Source organism: Trematomus bernacchii, unplaced genomic scaffold (assembly GCF_902827165.1).
Source record: "Trematomus bernacchii unplaced genomic scaffold, fTreBer1.1, whole genome shotgun sequence".
Lineage (NCBI taxonomy): Eukaryota > Metazoa > Chordata > Actinopteri > Perciformes > Nototheniidae > Trematomus > Trematomus bernacchii.
In genome coordinates, this window is record NW_022987313.1 from 4,746,748 (window position 1) to 4,770,545 (window position 23,798).

The 23,798-nt window shown below is 42.2% G+C and overlaps 1 protein-coding gene across 1 annotated transcript in view; it reads right to left on the reverse strand.

The window, feature by feature from the left end:
• Positions 1-824: 824 nt before the first annotated feature.
• The window catches only part of luzp1 (leucine zipper protein 1), a 45,782-nt gene continuing 22,808 nt past the window's right edge, over positions 825-23,798 (reverse strand). Inside the window, exons 3-8 of the mRNA XM_034125052.1 lie at positions 17,237-17,583; positions 14,841-17,100; positions 14,114-14,688; positions 13,850-14,029; positions 7,772-8,030; positions 825-6,750 (exon numbers count right to left, since the gene is read on the reverse strand). Coding sequence (XP_033980943.1) covers positions 7,800-8,030; positions 13,850-14,029; positions 14,114-14,688; positions 14,841-17,100; positions 17,237-17,368 — 3,378 coding nt within the window. The 5' untranslated portion in view covers positions 17,369-17,583 and the 3' untranslated portion in view covers positions 825-6,750; positions 7,772-7,799. The remainder of the gene's footprint in view (positions 6,751-7,771; positions 8,031-13,849; positions 14,030-14,113; positions 14,689-14,840; positions 17,101-17,236; positions 17,584-23,798) is intronic.

Sequence of the window (23,798 nt, forward strand, 5' to 3'; positions counted from 1 at the left end):
AGGAATTCAACATTTTCTTTTAATATTTAGCTCTTAAATAGTTTGTTTATATACATATATATAGTTAAATAGAAGGATAATATACAATTTGATATCATTGGGACTATTAGCGTGACATTTTAACTATCAAATCCCAGATGAGGAAGTGTTGCCCACTTTAAGCCTCAATGGACCAGAATGCAATGCAGCTGCGCACTGGGAGTGTACCGATCTTTGCTCCGTAACTCTCCACCCCTACACATTAAGGCCATGCAACTGAATTCAGCAAGTTTAGGCTTGTTCTTAAAACTGTTCTGGAAAAGTTTGGAAATTACCAGCTTGAGGTAAAGTGTAAAAAGTTTCACCAGTAAAAACGTTCTCCTGGGATTCACCAAGCCTTTCGGATGGAAAATAAAATCACTAAATGATCAGAGGTTGGTTATTTTACATCAGATTCACCACACTAGATCTTGTAGATTAGAGGATTATTTTAATATAACTACATCTGCAGGAACAGAAATGCTGCCTTTCATAAAGTGAGGCGTAGCAGTTTAAGAGAAAGTTGTGGGCTGACTTTGCATTCCACAACAGCTTGTGGTTTTCCTCCTAGTACCTGACCAAATGTGGCTCATTTGTCTGCCTGCTTATTTTGCATACCGTCAGCTGCTATTCTTTCTGCTTTGTTCAAACCTAACCAGGGGATTGGAGACAGACACCGCTATGAAATCAAAACTTGCTGAGCTTGTTCAGCAAAAAGCATGAAAGAGATTAACATACATGGTTGGGTTTTACACACAATCAGCATCCCACTCACATACTGACACAGGTTCCAACATGGAGACGTGTTACAAACAGGTTGGTTTTTATTTTTATTGGAATACATATGGTCTGCTGTACAGTTGGCAGCTTCAAGAGACCTACATGCAGAGTGCGCCAGCCACAGTAAGGTTAAAACATGCACAATGTATTAAGTCTAAAACGGAAAAAAAAAGCCTTCCCACACAGTCCACCTGGCATTGCTGACACACTGAGAAGCAATAATAAATCATAAAACCCTTTTGATCTGATTTCATTACATAGAGTTTTGTGTTTGACACCTGTCTGTCAGTCTCCTTCTCCTGCACACAAAATGAACTTATAAACACTTGGAAATAAAATAAAAACAGCTGATTGTACAGGCCTGATATTCTTGATTCTGTGCATGTATGTGTGTAAAGGAGATAAGATCCAGTTACAGGTTTGAAAAAGAATATTTCCTATTAGGTTATTTGTGTGTGTTTATATATACATGAGTGTCTGGGGCCTGCACGCTTCTTTCTTTGGCAGCACTTTCAAACATACAGCACAGAAGATGAACGAACCCTGAATTTAGGAGCGAGGGAGGACAGAGCAGCGAAGAGGAGCGCTGAATGGTCCAAGATAAAAACAGGACAACACATGTTGAACCGCTCTGCACTGCAAACCTGCTAGGCCCTGATAAAATGCACATAGCTCTCATTCTTCAATGACTACGACACAACCCTGGCTTCACTCTCTGATCTGTGCTGTGCCATCATGTCTCCAGGTCGTGAGAAATGTCTTGCATTACAATAACAAACACAAAATACAGGAAGAAGTACTCTCCAGGAGTGTAACAACAACGAGGACGATACATTATCTTGCAAAAAATATCATTCTTATAATCAAGATGGACAAATACTTAATATATTTCAATAATAAGGCCCACTTTACAAAATTACAAGACTTTCCTTAAATAAAATCTATCCGATATAGCTTCCAAAATAAGACATCTTTTGTTTAACAAAGAAATACAATTAAAGAGAAAACAAAAAAAAGAAAACCCTTAAATTGAAAATTCCCCATTCATTTCAGTATCTTGGAGACGGGGTGTCCACCTGGGGAAGCATGGGCCCCGTCTCTTACTGTAAACCGTAAATACTGTGGAATGATTTTGGCACAAAGTTAAAAGGCTGAGATGTAGGCATAACAGGGTGCCATCCCTCAAAAAATATTAATTCACTGAGTGCACACCATTACCTTACTTTTACCTACAAGATGATTCTTAAATACTCTAATTTGGCTGGTGCAAAACACAACATATCTGAAGGTGGAACATTCAGCAAATATCTACTGCAAAATTGTTAATGTACAATTCTGGGACACAAAAGAGGAAACTTTTTGACTAAGGGGTATTAATCGTTTGAGGTCTTAAAGTTAAGTGCTGGTTAAGTGCAGATTACAGCCTACGCCATCCAATGACACCATGACCCTGGCTTCACAATGGAGGCCTTTGAGGACAAGGGCTCGATCGCTGCCCGAAAGCCATTTCTTCCTCGCCATTTCTTCCTCGCCATTCCAATCTCCACTAAGTACATTCTAGTCTACTTTATAAAAGGGGAAAAACAATGAATTGTAAATAACGGATGTTTATACATAACCCACCAGAGCTTAAGAGGATTTATGTTAACTCTTTAGTTGGCATTTGAGCAGGAAGGCGGAAGCAGCCACTTTGCTCTCCACTGTTAAACCCCCTTTTGTCCTGGTACGGATTTTCCATCATATCGTTCACAGCCATGTCCTAAATATTCTGCTCCTGCAGCAGCTATTACACTGATTCTCTAATTCAATCAATGTTCTGCAAAACTGCCATGATTCAGGGAGGAGAGGAACCGACCAAACCTCTGAAAGAGCCCCCAGCTGTTTTTTTACAAGCCATTGAAATCTTGAAACCTGTAAAGTCTTCACTCTAGTCCCAGATGACCAGTCAATGCATTCCACTATGTCAACACTTTACTGTCTCTCGCAACGAATAAGACCCATCACATGCGAGTAGTGGCATGTAGCCCACACATCGGACGGTAGAGGCTCACAGTGTTCCTTATCCTGGTTCACATAGTCCTGCTAGGTTTCAGTGGACGGAGTGAATGTACAGTTGGGTGTTAGTGTACTTTGGGGCCTTGTAAGGAAGGAAGGCATCATGCATACTGAAGGATGGAGTTTCAACTTTGCCCTTAAAAAAGCCCCACTTTCTTTGAAGCCGGTGTATGGGGGGGGAAACCCTCCAACGCGTCATAAAACGTACAGTTTCCGACAGCTGAGCTCTTCCTGGGACCCCAGGCTCGAATGTTCTCCTCGGGGGGGGGAGGGGTGAGACAGGTTTAAGAGCAGAAGCTAAGAAAGGTTGAAGGATGAAGGAGAGTGAAAGAGAGAAAGGATAAAGGTTACGCAGTAAGCAGTGAGGACGGTTGAAACTGGAGCATTGTCTGCCTGTAACGCTTTTATTTATTGGCCGGAGGGAAATAGCTGACACATGGAGGAAGTAAGGCAGGATAAATGTTGAGGAGGGCATTCGTGTTAGCACTTGCATCATCGACTTGATATATGCAGTAATCCTGACCCACGGTGATGTCAGCCTGGAAAAAAAACTATCTCCGGTCCTGCCTGCCAACTCTGCCAAACACACGTGCAAGTGTGTCAGTCAGCACCTTCTTACTCGGGATCTGCAGCAGCTTACAAAACACCAGTTCACATGTCGGGCTTTAAAACTAGAGCCCTCACTGACATATTAATAACAACACACGGATGGATCACCACACCACGTGTAACTCTGGCAGCCCGAGCGCAGGCAGAACTGGACATTCGATACATTCGGCTGTTTTAATTACCCCTAAAGTGGATATGGCTGCCAAGCTGTCGGTCTTCCTCTCTCCTGTATTTAGAAAACCCTGAGTCAAGAAGTAGAGACAGGATTAGATGCAGCCCTGACCTTTGACCTTTGAGCTACCCAGGGAGCTGCCCATCAGCGTCTGGTGACAGGCCTTCAATAAAACAACTCGCTGAACCTACAACACATATCACCGCTGTTTAGGACTAAGCTTTAGGAAACAAGAATCTAAGGAAGATGCAGAGGAAGTACGATATGAGAGGAAAGGACATTTGACCGCTCTAAATGACTAAAAGGAAAATTGGAATGGGTTGAAAAAGATGCCAGATTGGGGCTTTCGTCTCTTGTTAATTTGGTAGCAGAAACAATGACAGAGAAAGCACAGAAAGACTTTACAATCATGGAGTCTTGGCATGTGCACTGAGAGCTCTGAACTGTTCTGTTTCTGCTCCATCATAAAGCCAGCAGTGGCCCTGAAGAGGCCACATGGCAATTCTTTCTGAGGCTGCGCTGCAACCCAGCAACTCTCACAGACAAATCCAAAGGACATAGCTTTTTGGGCAGTGTGGTTTATATTTTTTTAAAAGGTTACTTTGAAGTTGGGTTAGAAAAAAGAACGAGCTTTTTCTCAGGAAACCTTGCTTTGACATCCCTCAGGGAGGAGTTCCTCTTCTTACGCTTAAACCAAAATACTTTTACGATGTTCCATACTAAAATTCCTCTTAAGAAACTATTATAAAGTAATAAAAAAGAACCTCACAATCAGTTATGCATGTCATTTGTATGCACAGCAATAGGAAGAATATGGTGCAAGTCTGAGTTTTTTGGGACAATCAATCTACCGCTCTTACTGTATCTCAAGGCACAGATGAACATACTATATAGATACTTATAGAAAAGAGTTAAAGTCATGGAAATGAACATTAGTGAAAATAAGCATTCGGAAGGTAAACAAACATTTTAGTTATTTATCGACGATCTGTATGTACAGCCTGACATATTTACAGCCATTGCATGGGGGGACAGTTTTTTTGATTGCATATAATCTCCTGCTTGCATAAACAGTAAAGTGACAAAGCAGAACTTGTACATGTTTGGATTAATAAATACTACAGCTAGATGTTGGCTGGTAGAATACAGGAGAACTGATCATGTAACAGGCCGTCCCGAGCAGGGTGGAGGACCCAGGTGGAGGACGAAGAGCTCTTCAACAGATTTCCCTCACTGTCACAGTTATGGTTACACGAGCTTGTCAGATAAGCAAAGAATGCAGTCGTGTTAGATTGGGGGAATTCAAGCCATCAAGCAATTCTCAGCTGCATTCAATAGCAACATTCATAAATCTTGATGTGGGATCAAAGTTTACACCTACTGTAATAAATGTTGTCTTTTAAATATTTGACAATGTTTCGGTCATACATATGCACCTTTTACCTCAATAAACCACCTTGTTTTATTACTAGCCACTACTAAATTGGTGTCTATAGCACCCCCATTGCTGCAGTGGCACTCTCTAATGAGAGATTGCTCCAACATACCAACCGCAAGTTGATATTTTTATGATGTAACAAAATAATACACCTCTATAGAAATAAGAAATGGAGATAAGCTGGGACGATTCGCACGGCGAACCCGGTCAGAAAACTGTCAGTTTCTGGTGGTTAGGAGTCTCAGGTATTCCTATGACTGGCTGGCATGTACAAAGTATTTACAGCAACAACAACAACAACAACAAGTCTGACTTGCCGGGCCAGGTTTGCTGGTAAACCAGAGTCCAATTTTCATTTCAAATGGAAACTCCACTTTACTATGGCTCTCTCAAAAAACATGAATGAGGACAAAAAACAGCTGTGAAACAAAGCACCATGGAAACTGTAGCATGGTTGGAGGTTATAAACAATACCCTCACTCCTGTTTTTTTTCTACATGTGCAATGCATTTCATTGCGTGCAAAGTACGATTTTTTTGTCATGGTGGAGCAGAAAGGGAAAGGATAATGCAGAACAGGAAGCGAATTACAAAGCATCAAAATAACTGAAGAAAATAGCAAAAAACGTAAATAAGGTCCCGGTCAGTCAGAACGTATTTGTGTGTGTGTGTGTGTGTGTGGGTGTGTGTGTGTGTGTGTGTGTGATTTTGCTCCTTAAATGCAGCCAACTAGCAATCCTTTAAGCATGCTGAGTCACAATCTTTCAAGTGCTCTTTATGTATTACTTATAAACATGCAAATGTTCGCCAAACGTCTAATTAGATCCAGTTTGAGGCTGCATGCCAGGAAGTGGTGACACGGGTTGAAAATAAACCAAAAGTTAAAAATGTGCATGTTTTTGTATGGTTTTGTATATTTATGTGAGAAAATCTGAAAACACACATATGGCCTTCAAAGAAAATATGTGAGAAAATAATAATATGAGCAAATATCTTAAGTCAGCAAGGGTGTTAATTCGCTTCCTGTTATTGGTCACATTAAAAGGTGAAGGTCCTTTAGTCTGTGAAGAATTCTGCATGAAGATCCAGCTCTGTGAAGATGCATCGTTAACATTGTACTGCTGTTGATTGAAGATTGGGTTGTTTTTACAGTGATGGTTGAAATTATGATGTAGAAGCGATAAATCCAGTTCCATTGTGGTCACTGTGATGGTCCTCTGAGAAAGGCATTCTCAACACTTGAGTCCTTCTTTCTCTGAAACTCTCTTTAAACCCTCTCTGGCACGCAAGAAAATCCCCAGCCGTCCCCAGCATGCCAGCCTCTCCCTTGTCAAGTTCGGGATTACACTATAAGACATCCAACACGAGAAGCAGAAGAGGAAACATGGGCTGGTGAGGCGACCTCCAAAAACACTGTACAGGCACTGTCTTTCCTTTTATGCCTCTTTTGGGACAGAGAAAGTTCCGGATAGGCAGAGTTGTTCACGTCTCCGCGCACACTCAGGGTCAGGGGGAGGATGTCAGGTCTGTGGTTTGTTGTTTTATATGGCTGCAACTGCTATTTTTCTTTTCTTTGCTGTAAAAGCTGTAGATGTTGGCTTTTGGAGATGATGGAAGCCATGAGTTGATGGGAGACTGATGTTTGGCCCTCCTTGTGCCATTGAGAGATTAATGGAGTGCTGTTAAGAAAAAGAAAGATTGTACTTAATCCTTTGTTTTTTACAGAACTATTCATCTTCTTAAGAGAAATGATTGGTGCCTATTTTCCAAATTATCTCCCAAAAGTTTGCCAGAACTTACAAGGTAATTTGGAACCAATTATGGGGAAACTAGAGACAGTGTTCAATTGGTAACCTTCCAATTCAAATGCATTTCCAGGAAAACTTAGAGAGTCTTTAATGCACAACAGATCAGCTAAACATGGAAACATGAGCAATTTCCTAATATACTTAAGTCAACATATATAAAGAATGAACTCTGAAAATAAAACTCCTAGTGTTTCCTATTAAGCGCTAAAGTTCTCCAGGAGAAACTGCAGAGGAATAAGGACAATGTTTAAAAATGATGATTTCTCTCTATGTCTACTGGTGCAGTTCACTTGGAATTGCCTCGTCGGGATGGATGCTAAATGTTAAATGCAGAAAAGCTGGGCTTCCCACTGGGGCGCTCTACTTATTAAACCATTGCACTGCTGCTCCCATGATACATGTGCTAAGCCTAGTGCTGTAAAATGTGACACAGAAGTGTTGAGTCAGCTTAATACTGCAATTTGAATCAAAACCCCCTTTCAAGATGTGACATTATGCAGCAGGGGTAATTAACAACAGTTTTCTTCAGTTAATGAGTTTCACAAGTCTTTAATATCATGTTCAAGCACTTTGAGTGATTGGGGAAACTAGAAAGGCGTATATAAATGCATGTCCATTTACCATTTTTGCTTTTTATTCATCATCGTTTTTAGTCCTATTTCAGTTACTGTTTGTAGTGTTCTTTTGTGTGTCTATATTATTGTTAGTTCCTATGCTTACGCTGTTGTATTATGTGTTTTTATTTGTCAAAAGCCTAACCAGGGATAAGGTCTGCAAATAGTTCTGGCTAGAAGATAAATATAAAATGCATTGGTTGAACTATGCCTACCAGTAAGGTCTTTGTCAATGAATGAATGAATAAATAAAAACTAAAGGCCATGCCCTCTCCTACCTGTATGCTTGCTGTCGACCCAGCTGGTTTAATATTGTTCAGAGGGACGCTGGCTCCACGGTCTGCTCCTCCCTTCGGCTCTGGCTCCTGACCCTTGACCCAGACTGGACCACAGATCCCCCCTGGAGGAGGCCCCTGCTGTCTTTGACGCGCGGTCGTAAGAGCTCCCCAGGTGGGGAGAGTCGCTGCTGGGCATCTGCCGCCTCCAGGACGCTGGGCTGTTGCCCGGGATGGGACTGGGCTCTGTGCTATCAGCAGCCTGGAAAGGTTAGAAAATGTGATAAATAAAATTAGTTTTCATTCCAAATTGACAGCTTCAAGTTTAATATGTGGATTGGTACTTGGTCAGAAACACTACAAAAGTTACAACTGTTAATTCCATCCCATATTCTGGAGTTGTGTATGGGAGCTCTGGGCGTTTGGTTTAGACGGTTTGGGGCCATGTTTGGACTTGTGCATTATGTGGGCATTAAATACATGTTGCTTACGTTAACTGGTGTGTGACAAAGAAAGACCGCCATGTGGACTTCTGCCAGGGGAAAAATCCCCAACCAAAAACCCCAAACATACCCCAAGCTGAGAGATTTATAATTTGGTGGGCTGACTAGAAAACAAACCCCGCGTTACTAGTCTGTGGTGGCTACAGCGGCACATCCCCTCTTATAACCTCAGTAACCCTGCTGTAGGAAAGCGAGAGTTAGATGACGATGCAGTTCCTAAAACACCCCGAAACAGCACCCCGCTCCTGTAATTTCAGCTTTAAAAAAGCACCATAATTAGTGACATTTGGTGGGTTGGAGTTGGCTTGGGACGCCGTTTTAGAACGCATTTTCGCTAATTGGCTTTAATGGAGCCCTGCTGGACTGCCTTTCTCTGTCTCCAGGGGTAACAGACAGGAAATCAGTCATCAGAAAACCCTGCCAAGTAGGCGTGTTCAGTGTGGTCACTTCCTGCTCCAGTCACCGAGGGGAGGAAACGGCCGTGTGGCATATTCTCCTTCTATGGTAAGCCACTGCTGCAAGACCGGAGGCTTTCACAAGGTTGCCATATAACACTTCCGCTGTCCCTCCTACACTCAACAGGAGGCTTTTGCATTGTTCAACACATGTAAAAAGGCTTAAAATAGCAAAGGTTATCTAAAATACACATGATAATAACCACATAATATCTTATTGCTCTATAGAACTAAGCTATTTTTAAGGGATATGTGTGGTTCAGTCAAAGGAAAATTAGTAACTTCAGTGTGTGTGCCAATGGAGAGATCTTTCCCATGTGGCTAAAAGTTAATTTGGGAAAAAATGTGGGCATGAGGAACATGAGCCAGTAAAAAAAAATGCTGTTTAGCAAGTTGATGTGCCACAGCAGAGGAAATCTACCCCAAGAGCAAGTGCTGCTGTCATCATCGCTGACCTGCTCCAGCTCACAGCAGAATGCCTTGAGCTGGAAAACCCACTTTTATAGGCTGTTATAATCAGAAACACTAAATCACGTCTGGCAGCACAGCACGATGATTTGACACAATAAAAACCCAGAAAAGGTTGGACTAAGAAAAGCAGTGCTGGTATATCTCTTACCAACCTTTATATGGTAAATTAACAGGATAGTCATGTTCTGTGATGAGTTGACATTTTGTATAAGCTTTTTTGCTTTCTCTCCAAGAATTGTCAATACCACTCGCCTATCTTTAAAGTTAATATGAAGTAAGAGCCAGTTAAATTGCCCTAGTATAAAAACTGGAAATAGGGACAAATCTAGCCTGGCTCTGGCCAAAGGAAACGAAGTCTGTCTATAGCAGCTATTTTAGCTCACTATTAAACTTGTTGTATCAACTTGTTTATTTTTTACAACATGCTATGGGCTGGTCTATTTCTTGGCCAGTCTTTTTTTAAATCTAATTTAACTGAGTGCCAGCAGCAGGTCCACATTTACACTACAAAAATGTGATGTTTATCAATCGGTGGTTACTCTTCACACATTTTTTCAAAATGTGAAACATTTCCTTTAGGGTCTTATAGGCTTTATGTGAAGACGTAGTTTTATTGGGAAAGAAAGCTCAATGTTTAATACAGGTCGAAGTCTTCGCTTAGAAAACAAAACAGACACTCTCTAATACCGAATGAAGGCCAACACATTTTTTGAAATAACACAAGTAGCGTGTCGGAGCATCTGCGGATGAAATTATATCCCCGCTTTAAATCTGTCTGCCCTTGGTCTCTTGCCAAATGTTAAAGGAATGATGTTGTCCTGCCAACCCAAACTCTTAAATCACCTCTCCAGCAAGACAACACTCTTGACACTTCGGATGAAATGTTTCTGAATTGGTGATATTTGTGTTTGATCGTCCCGGGTGATGATCTGTTTATTGGTAATGATTTATAAAAGCTGTTCTTTTATTACTTTTCATGGGGAGTTTGTCTGTTGTCTGATGCTCCACTACTGAAAACATTGCACAGTCCAACTTGAGCAGCTGCACAGACCTCTGTTATTCCAAAAGGGCTGTTTCTGTGTGGGTCACATCAGGCGAATGCTGAATAGTTGAACAGCTCGGATCCCACACTTTACCTTGCTACCACTGATTTTTGAGTCAACAAAGGATGTTTTGGAATCTCACTCACCAGCCATATCGGCCCCGCTGTCCTCAGCCAAAAATAAGTTCACGGTTCATTCATGTACAGGCTGCGGGGAGGAATTACTACAATAGTTTTCTGTCCAGTACAGTGAGGTGTGGAGTGAGTGTTACAGAGAGCATGTACTCCCTATTTTAACACTGACCTATGAAGGTTATTCATATCAGAGATGTCGTTTCCCTGCTACCAGTTCACCTTTACTGTGTCTATAACTAAACAAGTCCACAGCTGTGAGGCTGTACTCAAGTCCAAAGTTGCTTTGAGCCAGATACTATCGTCGGCTGATGCTAACATGATCACAATGCTAACATGCTGATGTTTAGCAAGTATAATGTCGACCCCGTTCCCATCTTAGCTCAGCATGAAAATATAGTTAGAACTAGTACTAAATACTAAAAGGGCAGCAGAGGCTGATAGGAATCTGTTTGGTCATCAATATAGCTTTGTCACTTAAGTGGGAAAAAACCTTGCGTCGTAAGCAACATTTGAGCTGAACAGCAGCTATAGATTTTTTACCATGATGATAACGACCGTGACCTATCACTAGATCTCATTCTCTGTCCCATAGAGGGTTTGAATAGAGAACATCCCAATAATTTATACATGAGGTTTAAAACAAAAGCTAATCAATAAGCTATCGAATTGTCTAGGACGTTCCAGGGGGGCTTAAAGGTATTGGGAGTGTTGTCTCCTCCTTAATGACTATTTATCGATCGTTGATTGTCAGTCGGCTCTCCTCTCGTGAATGGGAATCCTTTGACTTGAGTGGTCATACAGAGGAATGTAATTCATGTAGACAGGAGACACATTTGAATACAAAAAAATGCCCATCTTTCAACCAATCTGCACATGATGATTGCAAATGTAATGAAGCCAAAGTACTGAAATAAAGATCAATGGGAAGTCTGGTTAAGATGTCTAGTTACATTCCTCTTCCATCAACTGATGTGCCTCCATCTAAAAACTTGAAATAACACAAACCTCTTCTGTCAACCTTTGACACAGCATTCACAAACTAAACCCAGCCTCCCACTGTCCTTACTACAGCTGTATTTATCCAAACCTCTTGGAAATGGACGCTGTTCAGACCACTGAAATGTTTTCAGAATTCAAACCAAAGATGATCGGCTGCGCTCCAAGACATGCTTCAAAGCCCATTTATGAATCAAAGGCTTTTTGCACTGAAGCAGTTTTCGCTCATAATTGCTATCCAAATTTAAAGTGACCAGTTTGTGCATTAAATATCAAATACGTTTTACCATACCGCAGAATCAACTAAGTGGGTTTGAGGAATTCCCATAACCCAGTACATAACTGACAAAAAACTGAAGGGGTGACAACAAGGAAGGCCGATTTACCACATCAAAGACCAGGGCTATTGGTGATTGACGTGGGATAGGGTCAGAAAGAGGAGAGCAGGAGTAGTCCCGATCCTGAAAATGTGAAATGGGGACAAGGCCATGCAGTGGAAGTGATGTGAGCACTGACCCAGACAGAGCTCCTCAAATAAACAACTTGAAGCCACTCTGTTCATGTCAAGGCTAGGATGACAAATTAGGATGGAAAAAAGAGGAAGGATGGGGAGGACACAAAACAAAGATGGCTTTCCCCTAATGCTTTTTCTAGCTGTCTTTATCAGAGTTAAAAGGGGGCGTTAAGGGTCGAGTCCCAGTGTTAACAGATTTCATTAAGCCCTGAGGCTAATTAGAGGGAGGGGCCCTCAAGTCAAATGCACCTCTAAGGACAGGCTCATTGGTATGTTTCTATGCATGATCATCGTGGCACATGTTAGTGTTATAAAGGCAATTCATGGTTACATGTATCACCGATTACCTCCTGGTTATCTTTAAGATGTGTTGTTTGGCCAATAAAATATCAGAAAATAGTTTAAAAAAAGGCCCATTTTCTCATAGTCTAGGTGATGTATGTGTAGGTGATTGTCAGTCCTAAACCCATAGATATTCAGTTGATTATGAAATAAAACAAAGGATAGCAGGATATTTTAGACTCTGAATAAAGCATTCAAGCCATTTTTTGCATAAACAATAGCTGAAATATATTGTGATTTAAAAAAATAATTACGTCTAAAGAAATCCCTCCAAGATGATCTTCTGAAGCAGATCACTGTGTGCTGTATTAATGCAATACAAATAGTCAAGACAACCCTGGTTCGCAAATGTTAGCTTAGATGATAGATGAGATAGCAGACACTATAGCATGTGTGTGTTTGTCTCCTTGGCAACTTCCAGTTTATTTGTAGGAGAAAACAGAGACTTCACCAAAAGGCCTTTAGTCCAGCATACTTTGTCAAACTGACAGACTGACATGTTATTATAGCCATGGAGCCCACTCTGTAAGCAGTACTACAGCCATTTGACATATATATTATATACCATTAGACACACAAGTTAATACTGTAGCCCATTAGTAGTTATCACCTAGTCTTTCTGAAGACTTTTATAAACGTTCACACTCCATTAATTTAATTGTAGCTATGCACACAATCCTACATGTTAATGCATGGCACGCATACATTAAGTCAGTGGGCTCACTTTGGCTCTTTGCACAGGAATTTATTATTTATAAAGTAGCTCCAAAGCCTGCTTAAGTGTTGCAGGAGATATTTGGCAGGTTGTGCTGACAGCGGTGAACGTTCTGCTCGACCATTAAGATAACCAAAATATCTCATAATAACTAATTGCAGATAATAACTCAAATTAAAAGCCATAAGCTTTTGAACAGTGTGAAATAGATGAAGCATGGATCAATGCACAAACCCGCATTAATCTTATACACTGACTTTGTGGGAGTGAGTATTTCAACTGTTGTTTTCAGGAATGTTTGCGTAGAATAGCAATGCTGCCTTGCAGGGACACAGACTGTGGTGGCTCATTTAAATACAAGAAAGCTATTTTCTTCTCCTTGAGGTTTTCCTAACCTTCTTTTCCCCCTGTTGAGGTCTTATTCATTTCCATCCTCCCTCTTTTTGTTGTCCCACCCTTCTCTCTTTGTGCTTACTGGGGCAGCAGGAGTGGGGCCTACAGAACTGCTGTGCTAAGCTTGAAGTCTCAGAGCCTGGCGTCAGGGAAAAATACAAGCTGAGCTCTCATGCAAAGTGGACTCACCAGGAGCTCAGCCCTGCGGTTGTACTTTCTGGACTTTTATCTGCAAGACAAAACTATTTGCAGAGTGGTACGGATAATGCTTTCACCTGCATAGCAATGAAGGGTATTTTAAAAGCCACGTTCTGCAGTGATAGCCCAGCCACATGTTTGTTTGATGCCAAAAAGCAGAAACAAACTAATTTTAGAAGGAATGAATTTGGAAGTGATTTTGTTTCTTTAAGTGGAATGTCCTTCTATATTTTGACCTTCTAGCTACCTGCATCATCTGAAGAGAATACATCTTGTGTGAGCAGAAAGGTGTGAAAACCCACAGTTGATTGTCCTACCTGTGGTTGTTGCGTGTAGGATCGGCCCCAGGACTGAGCGATAACAGGTGTGTGGGGAACGGTCCTTCCCAGGCCTCGTGCTTCCATGGTGGGACTCTCTGAACTTTTTCCTCGACGAAGCACCGATTCATCAACTTCCCTGGGGTTAGCAGTCCCACTGCTGATCCTACGCATGTACACCTGGGACAGGGAGCAACAAATTAACCTTTTCATTACTTTTAAAGAATGTAATCATCCGTCTTAAACATTTATTTTGTAGCTCACCTCTGCAGGGGTCGGCTTAAATCCCTTCTGGGCCTCAGCATTCCCACCAGCTCCTGCTCCGCTGTTCATCGATTCTTCTATATCAAAGGTGGTTGCCCGGTAAGCCCTCCATGTTGTTGCAGTTTCTGTTTCATCCTCCAACCCGCCGTCAGCCATCGTCCTTGCACCCCCTCTTCCCTGGCCTGTCTCCTCCACAGACGCTGGGCTCCGGTTCTTCCAGGTGCTTCTCACAGTCACATTCTTCGACTCTGGTTCTTCTTGGGAGTGCTGGTTTTGTCTTTGGTGTCTCCAGCTGGTGACCGTGGTGCTGCTGCTGCTTTCGAAGCCGGACTCTGTGTCGTTAAAATCTGCAGAGGTGATGTCCGGAGACTGAAGGCTAAAGTTGCTGTGTTGTCTGCTCAGGTGGCTGGTGGTGGTCTCCACTCTGTTGTGATGTTTGGACCTGAACGAGGGATCCCTCAGGTCATCCATCCCATAGTCCTGGTCCTCCTGGCACGTCCGCAAGGTGATATCACTTTTGGGAATGGAGATCTCATACGGGACAGAGATGCTGCCATGGTGCTCAATGCTGGGGCCTGGCAATGAGTTAAAATATATCAAAACATTTTAAAATAAAAATAAGTAAATCATTATATAAATGCAACAAGCTGACAGTAGTAATAAATACTGAATCATATATTATCATAACTATGTTCATTTAAACACGACGGCCTCATGTGGCACTTACCAATGACGATGTTACTTGTGGAGGTGTGGCGTTCCTTGATCGGCATGTGTTCACTGGACACACTGCTGCTGCGGCTGCTGGTTCTGGAAGAGGTTGGGTCATTGGGGTAGATGGTTATACAACTGGTCATTTTACTGGTGGTGGTCACCATAGGTTTGGTGGAGATTTTGGGCTTGCCATTTGTAGACAAAGGTTCTGAAATCATCACTTCCTTCCTGTCAATCTCGATAATCGCAGGCTTGATGACAGCTTTTGACCTCAGTGCCTCGCGTGGGCTGCACACTTGCTGGATCTCAATCCCTGATGCAGTATGCGCTGGCCCCAGTTGGCCTACCTCAGGGAACAGAGATCTGTGGAGCTCCTCATCGAACGAGCTCCTGGAAGAAGAACCCTCCGAATGAGAGTCATGGGCATGGTAGGGTGTGGGATATCTGGAGGTTGGGGTCCTACTGCTTACAGCTGTTGTAGTCGCCTCGGTTACAGGCTCGGGTTCAGATGGCCTTGAACCAGTAGATTCTGTTTCGGAGGCAGATGAATGACCCTCTGATCCCTGGTCGTTGGACAGCAGTGGAGTGACGTGGGATCGGTAGGCCGAGTAGGATCCATTGGCTTTGGACAGGGTGCCGGCGACTGATACAGAGACAGATTCCTGAACCTGGTCTGTTGATTCCTGATCTGAGGCGGACGCTGTGTCCTTCTCTAAAGCAGCGATACTGTTGATGTTACTGGAATTGTCAGGCACTACGTCCGAGTTGTTTGATTCGCTATCGCTACCTACGTACAATTTCGAAACCTTTTCTACTCTGCTCTTTTTATTCTCCCCATCTGTCTGTTTTTGAGCAGACCTCAGGGGCTTCGGGTCGTGAGCTGCTGGAGGATAGCGACTAAGAACGGATGCTTTCTTGCTTTCACTGGAGGATGTGTTTGCAGAGGGAGTGGCTCCTCTTATCTTTCCCTCAGTCCCTCGTCCTGCGTCTCTTACTCCATTACCAGATGAAATCGCAGTAGTTGGGGTTCTGGGTGTCCTTCGACTCTTGTGAGCAGGACTGAGGGCTCTCCTCCCAGATTTAGGTGAGCTCTCCTCCGAGTGGCTCAGATCTTTCCGCAACTTGGTCTCTCTCTTACTCTGAGGGGAGAGATCCCTGATCCTGTGTTTAGGGGAACTTGGCTCTGAGACAGTAGCGGCACTCCTATATTTCGGCTTCTCTTGCCTGAAACCTCCCTTCACAATAATCTCTTCATTCTCAGCTTTGCCATTCTCCAGGACCTTAGCAGGGCAAGTGTTAGTGCTTCCATTCCCGTGTTTATCCACATTACTGGTTCCATTTCTTCCAGTTCCACCCTTTCCGCCCAGCTGCGCCATGAGCTGTTCCACCTGCTCGCTCAGTTGGCGAGCCCGGTTTCTTTCTATCTGAAACTTCTCATTAAGCTCGCCATTTTTGGACTCCGAGTCCTTTAGATCTCCCTCCACTATCTCCAGCTGTTTAAGACGGTTCTTCAGCCTCTCTACTTCTTGCGTTAGCTCCTTTACTTTGTTGTCCTCATCCTGTTCAAGAGCGCTGTTCTTCTCATTCTCAGATTTGAGACCAATGTTGTCATCCGCTAGCTTCAAGTACTCAAGGCTCTTCTTGCGTCCAGCCAGTTTACTCGTGAGGAGCCCTGTGGATGAAAGCTCATCCTCAATTCGTGATCTCATGAAATCTGCACGACCAGGGTCTGCCGACATACCGAGGCGATTTTTCTGGTGCTCCAATTTTTCTGTTAGCTTTAGAATGATCTTCTCGTCCTCCCTTTGCTTCTCTATTAGCCTCTTACGCTCACTCATAAAGTTCTGGGTGAATCCTTTGAGTTTCTCAAGCTCCACAGCCAAAGCCTGCTCTGCTTTGTCCAGCTTTGTCTCAGACCCTTCCACCTCCTTCAAACGTGCTTTGAGGGCCTCCAACTCAGACGAGAGCTTCTTGGTCAAGTTCTTTTCCTCATTGAGGCTTAGGCAGAGCTGGCTGCAGTCAGACTTGCATTTGCCAAAAGCTTCTTCCAGTTTCTCCAGGTCAGCCATCCTCCGTTGAAGACGTTCAATCTCTGCCTTTAGCTCCTGTGTCAGGCTCTCCTCCTCTTCCAGTTTCTCTCTGACTGTGCGGCAGAGGTCCTCGGCTTTGCGTACCTCCTCGTCCTTACCCTGGATCCTTAGGAGACGTTTCCGCAGGTCTTCCACATCTCCAAGAAGGGATGAGTTGCTGCCTTCACCCTGGATGACTTTGTCCTGTAGAGAAGAGATACAGTTCAGACTATGCATTAATCTATTCATGTAGTGTAGTTCTATTTCCAACTTTTTTCACTCATTGCTTCTGATATCCAAACAATAACAAAACCACTATCTGAAGAAAACCAGTACTGACCTGCAGGTCGAGGAGCTCCTCTTCAGCCTTCTGTAGTTTGTTGGTGGCTTCTTCCAGTTCATCCAATCTTCGACCGAGATTCTGCAGCTTGTGCCGCAGGTGGCGATGTGTCATGTCTTTATGGTCAGACATGGCTATAAAATGTTGTGTTTTATCTGTTGTGTTTTTTTCTTTTTCAGATTATTTGACAAGATTTGTTTTTGGAGGTCCACATTTGTGTGGTAGTGTTTATCTAGCACTCGAGTTCTCGGGGAAATCCTCTTCTCTCTCTCGGGGGTGTGTATGTCACTGTCGCTTTAAGACATTGAAGTTCCCTCAGAGTCGTGTTAAGCAGACAAATCTGTCATCTGTAGGAGGGAGAGAGGAAATACCATTTAGTCATCTCTAATTCGTCAATGACAGTCATTTACATTCTCAAAAGGTAGCTCAGTAACAGTAAGTGGGGGGAAGGAGTGCACACCATCTAATTGCTGTGACACAAACCATATGACTAACACAAGTTGCCAAAAACCAAGACATGGATTCATTTGAAACAATTGTAAGTAACAAGGAATTTGTTCTTTTAAATCCTAATGATATGAAAGTAAAAAAACAAGCATAACATTATCTTTGGCAAAAGACCATTCATCATTATGAACATGATTAAGTATGAATTAAGGTAACATAACAAACACACCGCACCTCAATTTCTTCCTACTATAAAACAACCATGTATTTCACCTTGCTTGTCCTTTTGAAGGAGCTTTTGGGGGCACTGGTAACATGTGTGAGGAGTATGGGGGTTTTAACATGCCTGCACACATAGACAGACACACACACACTTTGTCGTCTCCCGTCTGTTGTATCCAACATCGATTTATGCTGGCCTGCCTGCTTCTGCTGACAGCAGCACATCTCAAAGACACAGACTTCCTTCACATAACCCATTAACAACATCCTACGTCCATACATGGTCCCACGGGACAGATATAATAAAAAAAGAAAATGGTTTACTCTGTACAGAGACTAATCAGGCAGAAATAAATTATACAAGATCAGACAATGAAGCCACATTATAAAAGGCAAACGAGAATATTGAAGCTTTATTGTCCCTTTGCGTTGTTAATAATTACAATAATACCACCGATTGGATTATATATTTTTTAGAGCCATTCTAATGTGTTACTAACTTTGTGAGCATGACTATGTGATAAGAACAGGAATAATTGGCACAATTTAGCATTATAATCGTTTGTCTCATGCATGATTCAGGTAGTGTGCTCTCTTAAATGCGTTCACTCCCCTTCCCCCTCAATTCTGCTGAGCTTCCCCCACTGACCACGAGGGAAAATCGACCAGAGGGTAGGACATAACATCTGCACACATCATCACTTATCGACCGGCTCCATACATCTTCTCTCCCCTCGTCTACAGCACCATGTTCAAAGATTGCCTCTCTGATGCTAGAAACCACTACAAATAAAGACTACTGGCGTTTTCCTTTACGTTAAATAACTTCTACTGCAGTAAAACATCAACCAGTGTAGTCAATTAAAACAGTCTTTTAATCTATGAGCTTACATGGTATACAACAAGGTGTAAATTGCCATTATGGTTTACTCCAGCTTAGTTTCATATATATTCTATCGTGTCATTTGGCGTAAAAAGTCCAAACCACTCTTGCCACAATTCATTTAATGTCTTGTTAAACATAAAGCAAGGCAATAGGCTTTGAAAGTCAATATGGCAACGATTACTTTTAGAAAAAGCACAATGTGAACTCAAAGCATTTAGCTGTAGCATTTGAATTCTTCTTTACTTTCATGAGGTCTAGTGGTTTGGTAATCTTGTGAGTAGAGTGCAAGACTTTGAGGAAATACTGCGAAGTACATGGACTGCAGAGGGAAAAAGACAGATGGGGAAAATTGTTGGAGAGAAAACTGCTAGCCTAGCTGTCCACTTGAATGCCAAGACACCTACAATAAAGTCATTTTGGGTTGCATTTTTCATTTTGCCCAGCTGTGGCTTGTTAAGGGAATTGTAAACCAATTTTTCTCCATAGTCTTGAGGTGGTCGCTGTGATCCAAACCTGTACGGATTGATCCTGTTCCAGCAACGTAAAAAATACTATGAAAATCCCCATGTATCCATTAAAAGCATCGATCGCTTACTGGCACAAAGACATTAAGAAAGCTACAGCCTTCATGACAACTCTTCACACAACATTATGCGGTTCTGGAAAAATGCAACCACTTAAAAGGTTAAGAGAATAACTTTTAGATAATGTGCCTCATGAGATAACGTTGAATCCTTGGACATCAAAGATCCTAATGTTCTGACCCACTCAAAAGTGAAACATCTTTCATGTTCAGTCTTCATTATTTTACCTTTGAGAGATTTTTGGTTATTTTAGTTTTGGGAGTTTTGCTCATACATGATTTCTGAACTGCTTTGGTTGGGTCTTATCGTTGGTAATAATGGTGTTTCGTTAGGTCCAGCTACTCCTGTCTTGGCGCTTTGCCTTCCTCTCCTTTCATTTTCCCTTTATTTCTTTGCCAGCTCTCTACCTCCCTCCCTCATCTCTCCCCTCCATCTCTCTCAGACACGCACACCAACGCGGCCAAGTGGGCGCTTTAAAGGGGCGGCGGTGCGTGCAAAGCGACTCTGGCAACAGCCCGCCTCTGCCAAACCAATCAACATACCTGATTCACTTATCGCATAGCCGTGGCCTCATTAGCTACATTCGGGACAAGAGGAGGGAATGAGAAAGGATGGCCGGTGAAATGGAAAAGAGGAGAGAAGAAACAAGAAGATGCAACAAGGCGGTAGAGGGAAAAGGAAGGGAGGTAGATTAGAGTGGAAGAAATGATGGAGGACTTCAGTATTTAGTCTTTGACCATACATTTCTTAGATTTAAAACTTCACCCACATCATAAGTGTTAATGAATTCTAATATTCCTGTATTCCTTTGATGTGTTATTAATCTTCAGGACTGTGGTATGAAAAAAAAAAAAGTGAAGTTGGTTGGAAAAGAAACATTCCTAATGACAGACTAACCAGGGCACTGCCAGACCCTCGCTCTGCCTCGTCTTCTCTTAACAGGCCACTGACAGCTCTCGCAACATTTCTCTCTCTCTGCAGAAGCTCGTTCCTAACCAGGGCATTGTATTGCACTTCATGGCAAAGGGCCCAGGGAGTATATAAATATGTTTAAATGTGTTGCTTTAGTCTGCGTTCAGACTCAAATGAATCAGGACATTACTGGGTCTAGATTTTACTTCAGTCAGATATTTAACTGAGCGCATTCCTGCCATTGTCTTTACTACTTAACGTGATAAACATCTGTAACCAAGCTCACAATGCCATATACATTTAAGAGAACACTGAAAACAGCTTAAAACGGACTTCTCAGTTCAACACTGTTTGACTCTGGCACCTTACACTTCCTGAAATCTGGAGAGGAAGTTCCCCTTCTTGACCTTTCACACTCCCACTGTTGTGTTACGAGAAGCAGGACACTGAGAGCGCTTATCGGCAGCAAGAGTGTAGACGTGTGAGGAATGTAACAGCTTCTGCGATGTGCTGCCTTCAGGGAGTGTTACAACTGGAGTTTAAGGTTTCATATTTTACACTTTAAAATGTATAGGTTTTGTTAACTGAAACTTTCTGGAAAAGGTACAAGGCAAACGTAAAAAACACTGTAGCTGTAACACCTCCCTGCAGGTGCGAGTGTAAAAGCTGCTGCAGCCATTACTTTTTTTTCCTCCTTTGGGCAACAGCAGAATGCCTACATCTGCAGGTCTAAACTGGCTCTGCTTTTGAATCCCTTTGATATAGGTGGCGTTGGTTGGCAATATGTACAGTGGTTAGGGTGCATACCACATGGGCAAAAATGCCGATGGCAGCAAGAAGTCCCAGTATGATTCCCGGCGGTTCAGAGCGTTCACTGCATGTCATTCCCCTTCTCTCATCCAACACATTTCCTGACTCTCTTCCCCATCACTAATAATAAAAGGGTATAAAATGCCCCAAAAAAATTAACTTAAAAAGGGGACCTATCATGCAAAATGCACTTTTGTACGTCTTTTATACATGAATATGTGTCCCCGGTGTTCCAGGGAACTCACCAAGTGTCAGAAAACACAACCCTCTCTATTTTCCTCCATACCCAAATCTCTAAAAAAAGGGGCTGCAACGGATCTGATAAAAACTGATCCAGATTTGAACACTGTCCTGACGTCAGGACAGTGGCGCTACGGCTATTGGGCCAACTACACCAATCAGGAGGAGACAGCCGTTCGAAAGCGCTGGAGACGCTGTAGTACATATGCCAGGCCTGTAGATGGTGCTGTTCTCACTGAATCTGCCCTTGCAAAAACAGAGCTAAAAAATGTCAAATTGAGCAAAATGAGGCATGGCTAAAATGCATGATCTGTTTGGTATTTTGAAGGAAAAAAAAAGTATAAATATGCCTTATATAGGTATGGTCCTACACTATATTATTCAAATATAGCATGATAGGTCCACTTTAAAAAACATTTGTGAGTTGCACGCCTAGGTGTTTTCCATCAAGGAAGAGAAAATGAAGACTAGACAGATATAACTGATGCATGCAAGAGGAGGGGAAGGACAAAGAAGTTGAACTAGAAGAGCAGAGGGGCTTTAGCTCGTCTAAAACTACCAATAGCAAACTGAGCTTGAAGTCAAACTTTGTTGAAGTGGTTCATCCACTCTACTTCCTCTTGCTCCCTCAAACACACACACACACACACACACACACACACACACACCAAGGTTACAATCATACACCATATCATTAGGGCTTTAGCCACTCTTCCTGCCTGCCTTTTGCCTTCAGTACATTTTGTTCTCTCCATGAAAGAGAAGAGGAAAAAAATCCCCTCTCTTGCACTTGACGTTAGAGCTTATGGGTTTAAAGCTCTTCTGCCTCATAAATGGTAGTTAATAAAGGGCCCCAGTCCAATCAAAATCCCTCAACCACATCTTCATGTAGGGGGTTATTGTCAGTTTGCATATGTGCATGTGGGACAAGAACTCTGTGTGTGTTTGTATGTGTGTGAGTGTGAGGAGGGACGACTGCAGTGGATGGATGCTGGCGCAGCACTGGAAGCCACAAGATGGTGGAGACCTGATGCTTGGCCTGCATTTTTCTGTTTTTCCAAGAAAGAAAAAAATCCCATCCCATAATGTTCGGTTTGTCGTTTCCTGTGCTGTCATGTTCTTTTTTCTCCGTGTTTCTTTTTTGGTTCACCCTTTCAGTTTTGCCCCGCTTCTGGAAAAATGGTAGTGAAATAAAAGGCAGTGTTGCATTTCAGTAGAAAGGGAACAAAGTCATGTAGAGTAATCGTTAGACAAGCTGAAATGGGATCAGGATATCTTCTCAAGTTACTGAATGAATTGACTGCTTAGAATATAAGTATTGAAATGTGGTGAAACAGTGGGTAAACAAAATGTCACCTCTGGTAGAAATATATATTTGTTTATGGGACAGGACAAAGAAGTTAACCGCAAAACAACTGTACACACAAAGCAGACAGTTTCTGTTTGTCAAAGCAACATCACTCAATGCTGAGATGTTCCTTTGTGACATTATTTACTTTTTCTTTTCTTCCACCATTTATTTTTCTGTTGGAATAAAATAGATTGAAAGCAAATAAAACAAACTGAGTTTATACATCCTAGTTTTGCTCCATTACTCTTGAGGGTCTTTCTTCCTGGGCCTGGCTGCCAATGGCTGTAAATGCTCAGCATGGACACTTAGCTTCATTTCAGTTTGGATTCCCTTTCATGTGTTAACAGTCTAAACTCATTTCACTATTTAAGAGCACTTTATGGTTTTGAATGCCAGGACTCACAAAGCTAAAAGAAAAAGAAAATAATTGTGAAGGAATTCTTTCAGCGTTTTGTTATATGTTAAGGACATCTACAAATCAATGAAACAAGAAGAAAACCCAGGTTATTGATAATAAATATAATTGTTAGCAGCAGAAAATGGAAAGTACATACGTACGACATACGTATATTTACCTGTAAGTTGCAAAGTGGAAAATTCTGTAATGTATTTTCTTATGCAATACAATCACACATATAGACACACAGGGTCCTAAAATTATACAATAATTATAAATAGTATTAGCTTGAGGGGGCCAAATGTAACCCTTTTATTTCATTTATATATGTTTGATGCAGAAAAGGAGTGCATTGTGATAAAGATTTACACTGTGGTCAAAATAAAGCTTTGAATAAAGGTTGTCACTATGACACACATTTATGTGAGCATTATCGCCATTTTATGTTCGAAAGCTTGGCAAGAAGGGAACAATCTTCTCTCCAGAGTCTTTTCTAGGGCTCTCCAGTCTGTCCCTGCCCTAACTTTCTACATCAAGAGTCTTGTTGCTGGGGTTTGAAAACAGCACACTGCCTATATGCGAGAAGAAGAAGGCATGATACAAATATGAGAGGGAAGTATGGGATGGGAATAAGAAATGGCAGAGAAAGTTAGACAGACAGGACAGGGTGGGATAGTGAAGGGAAGAGCCAGAGGACGTACAGTGTCTGACCT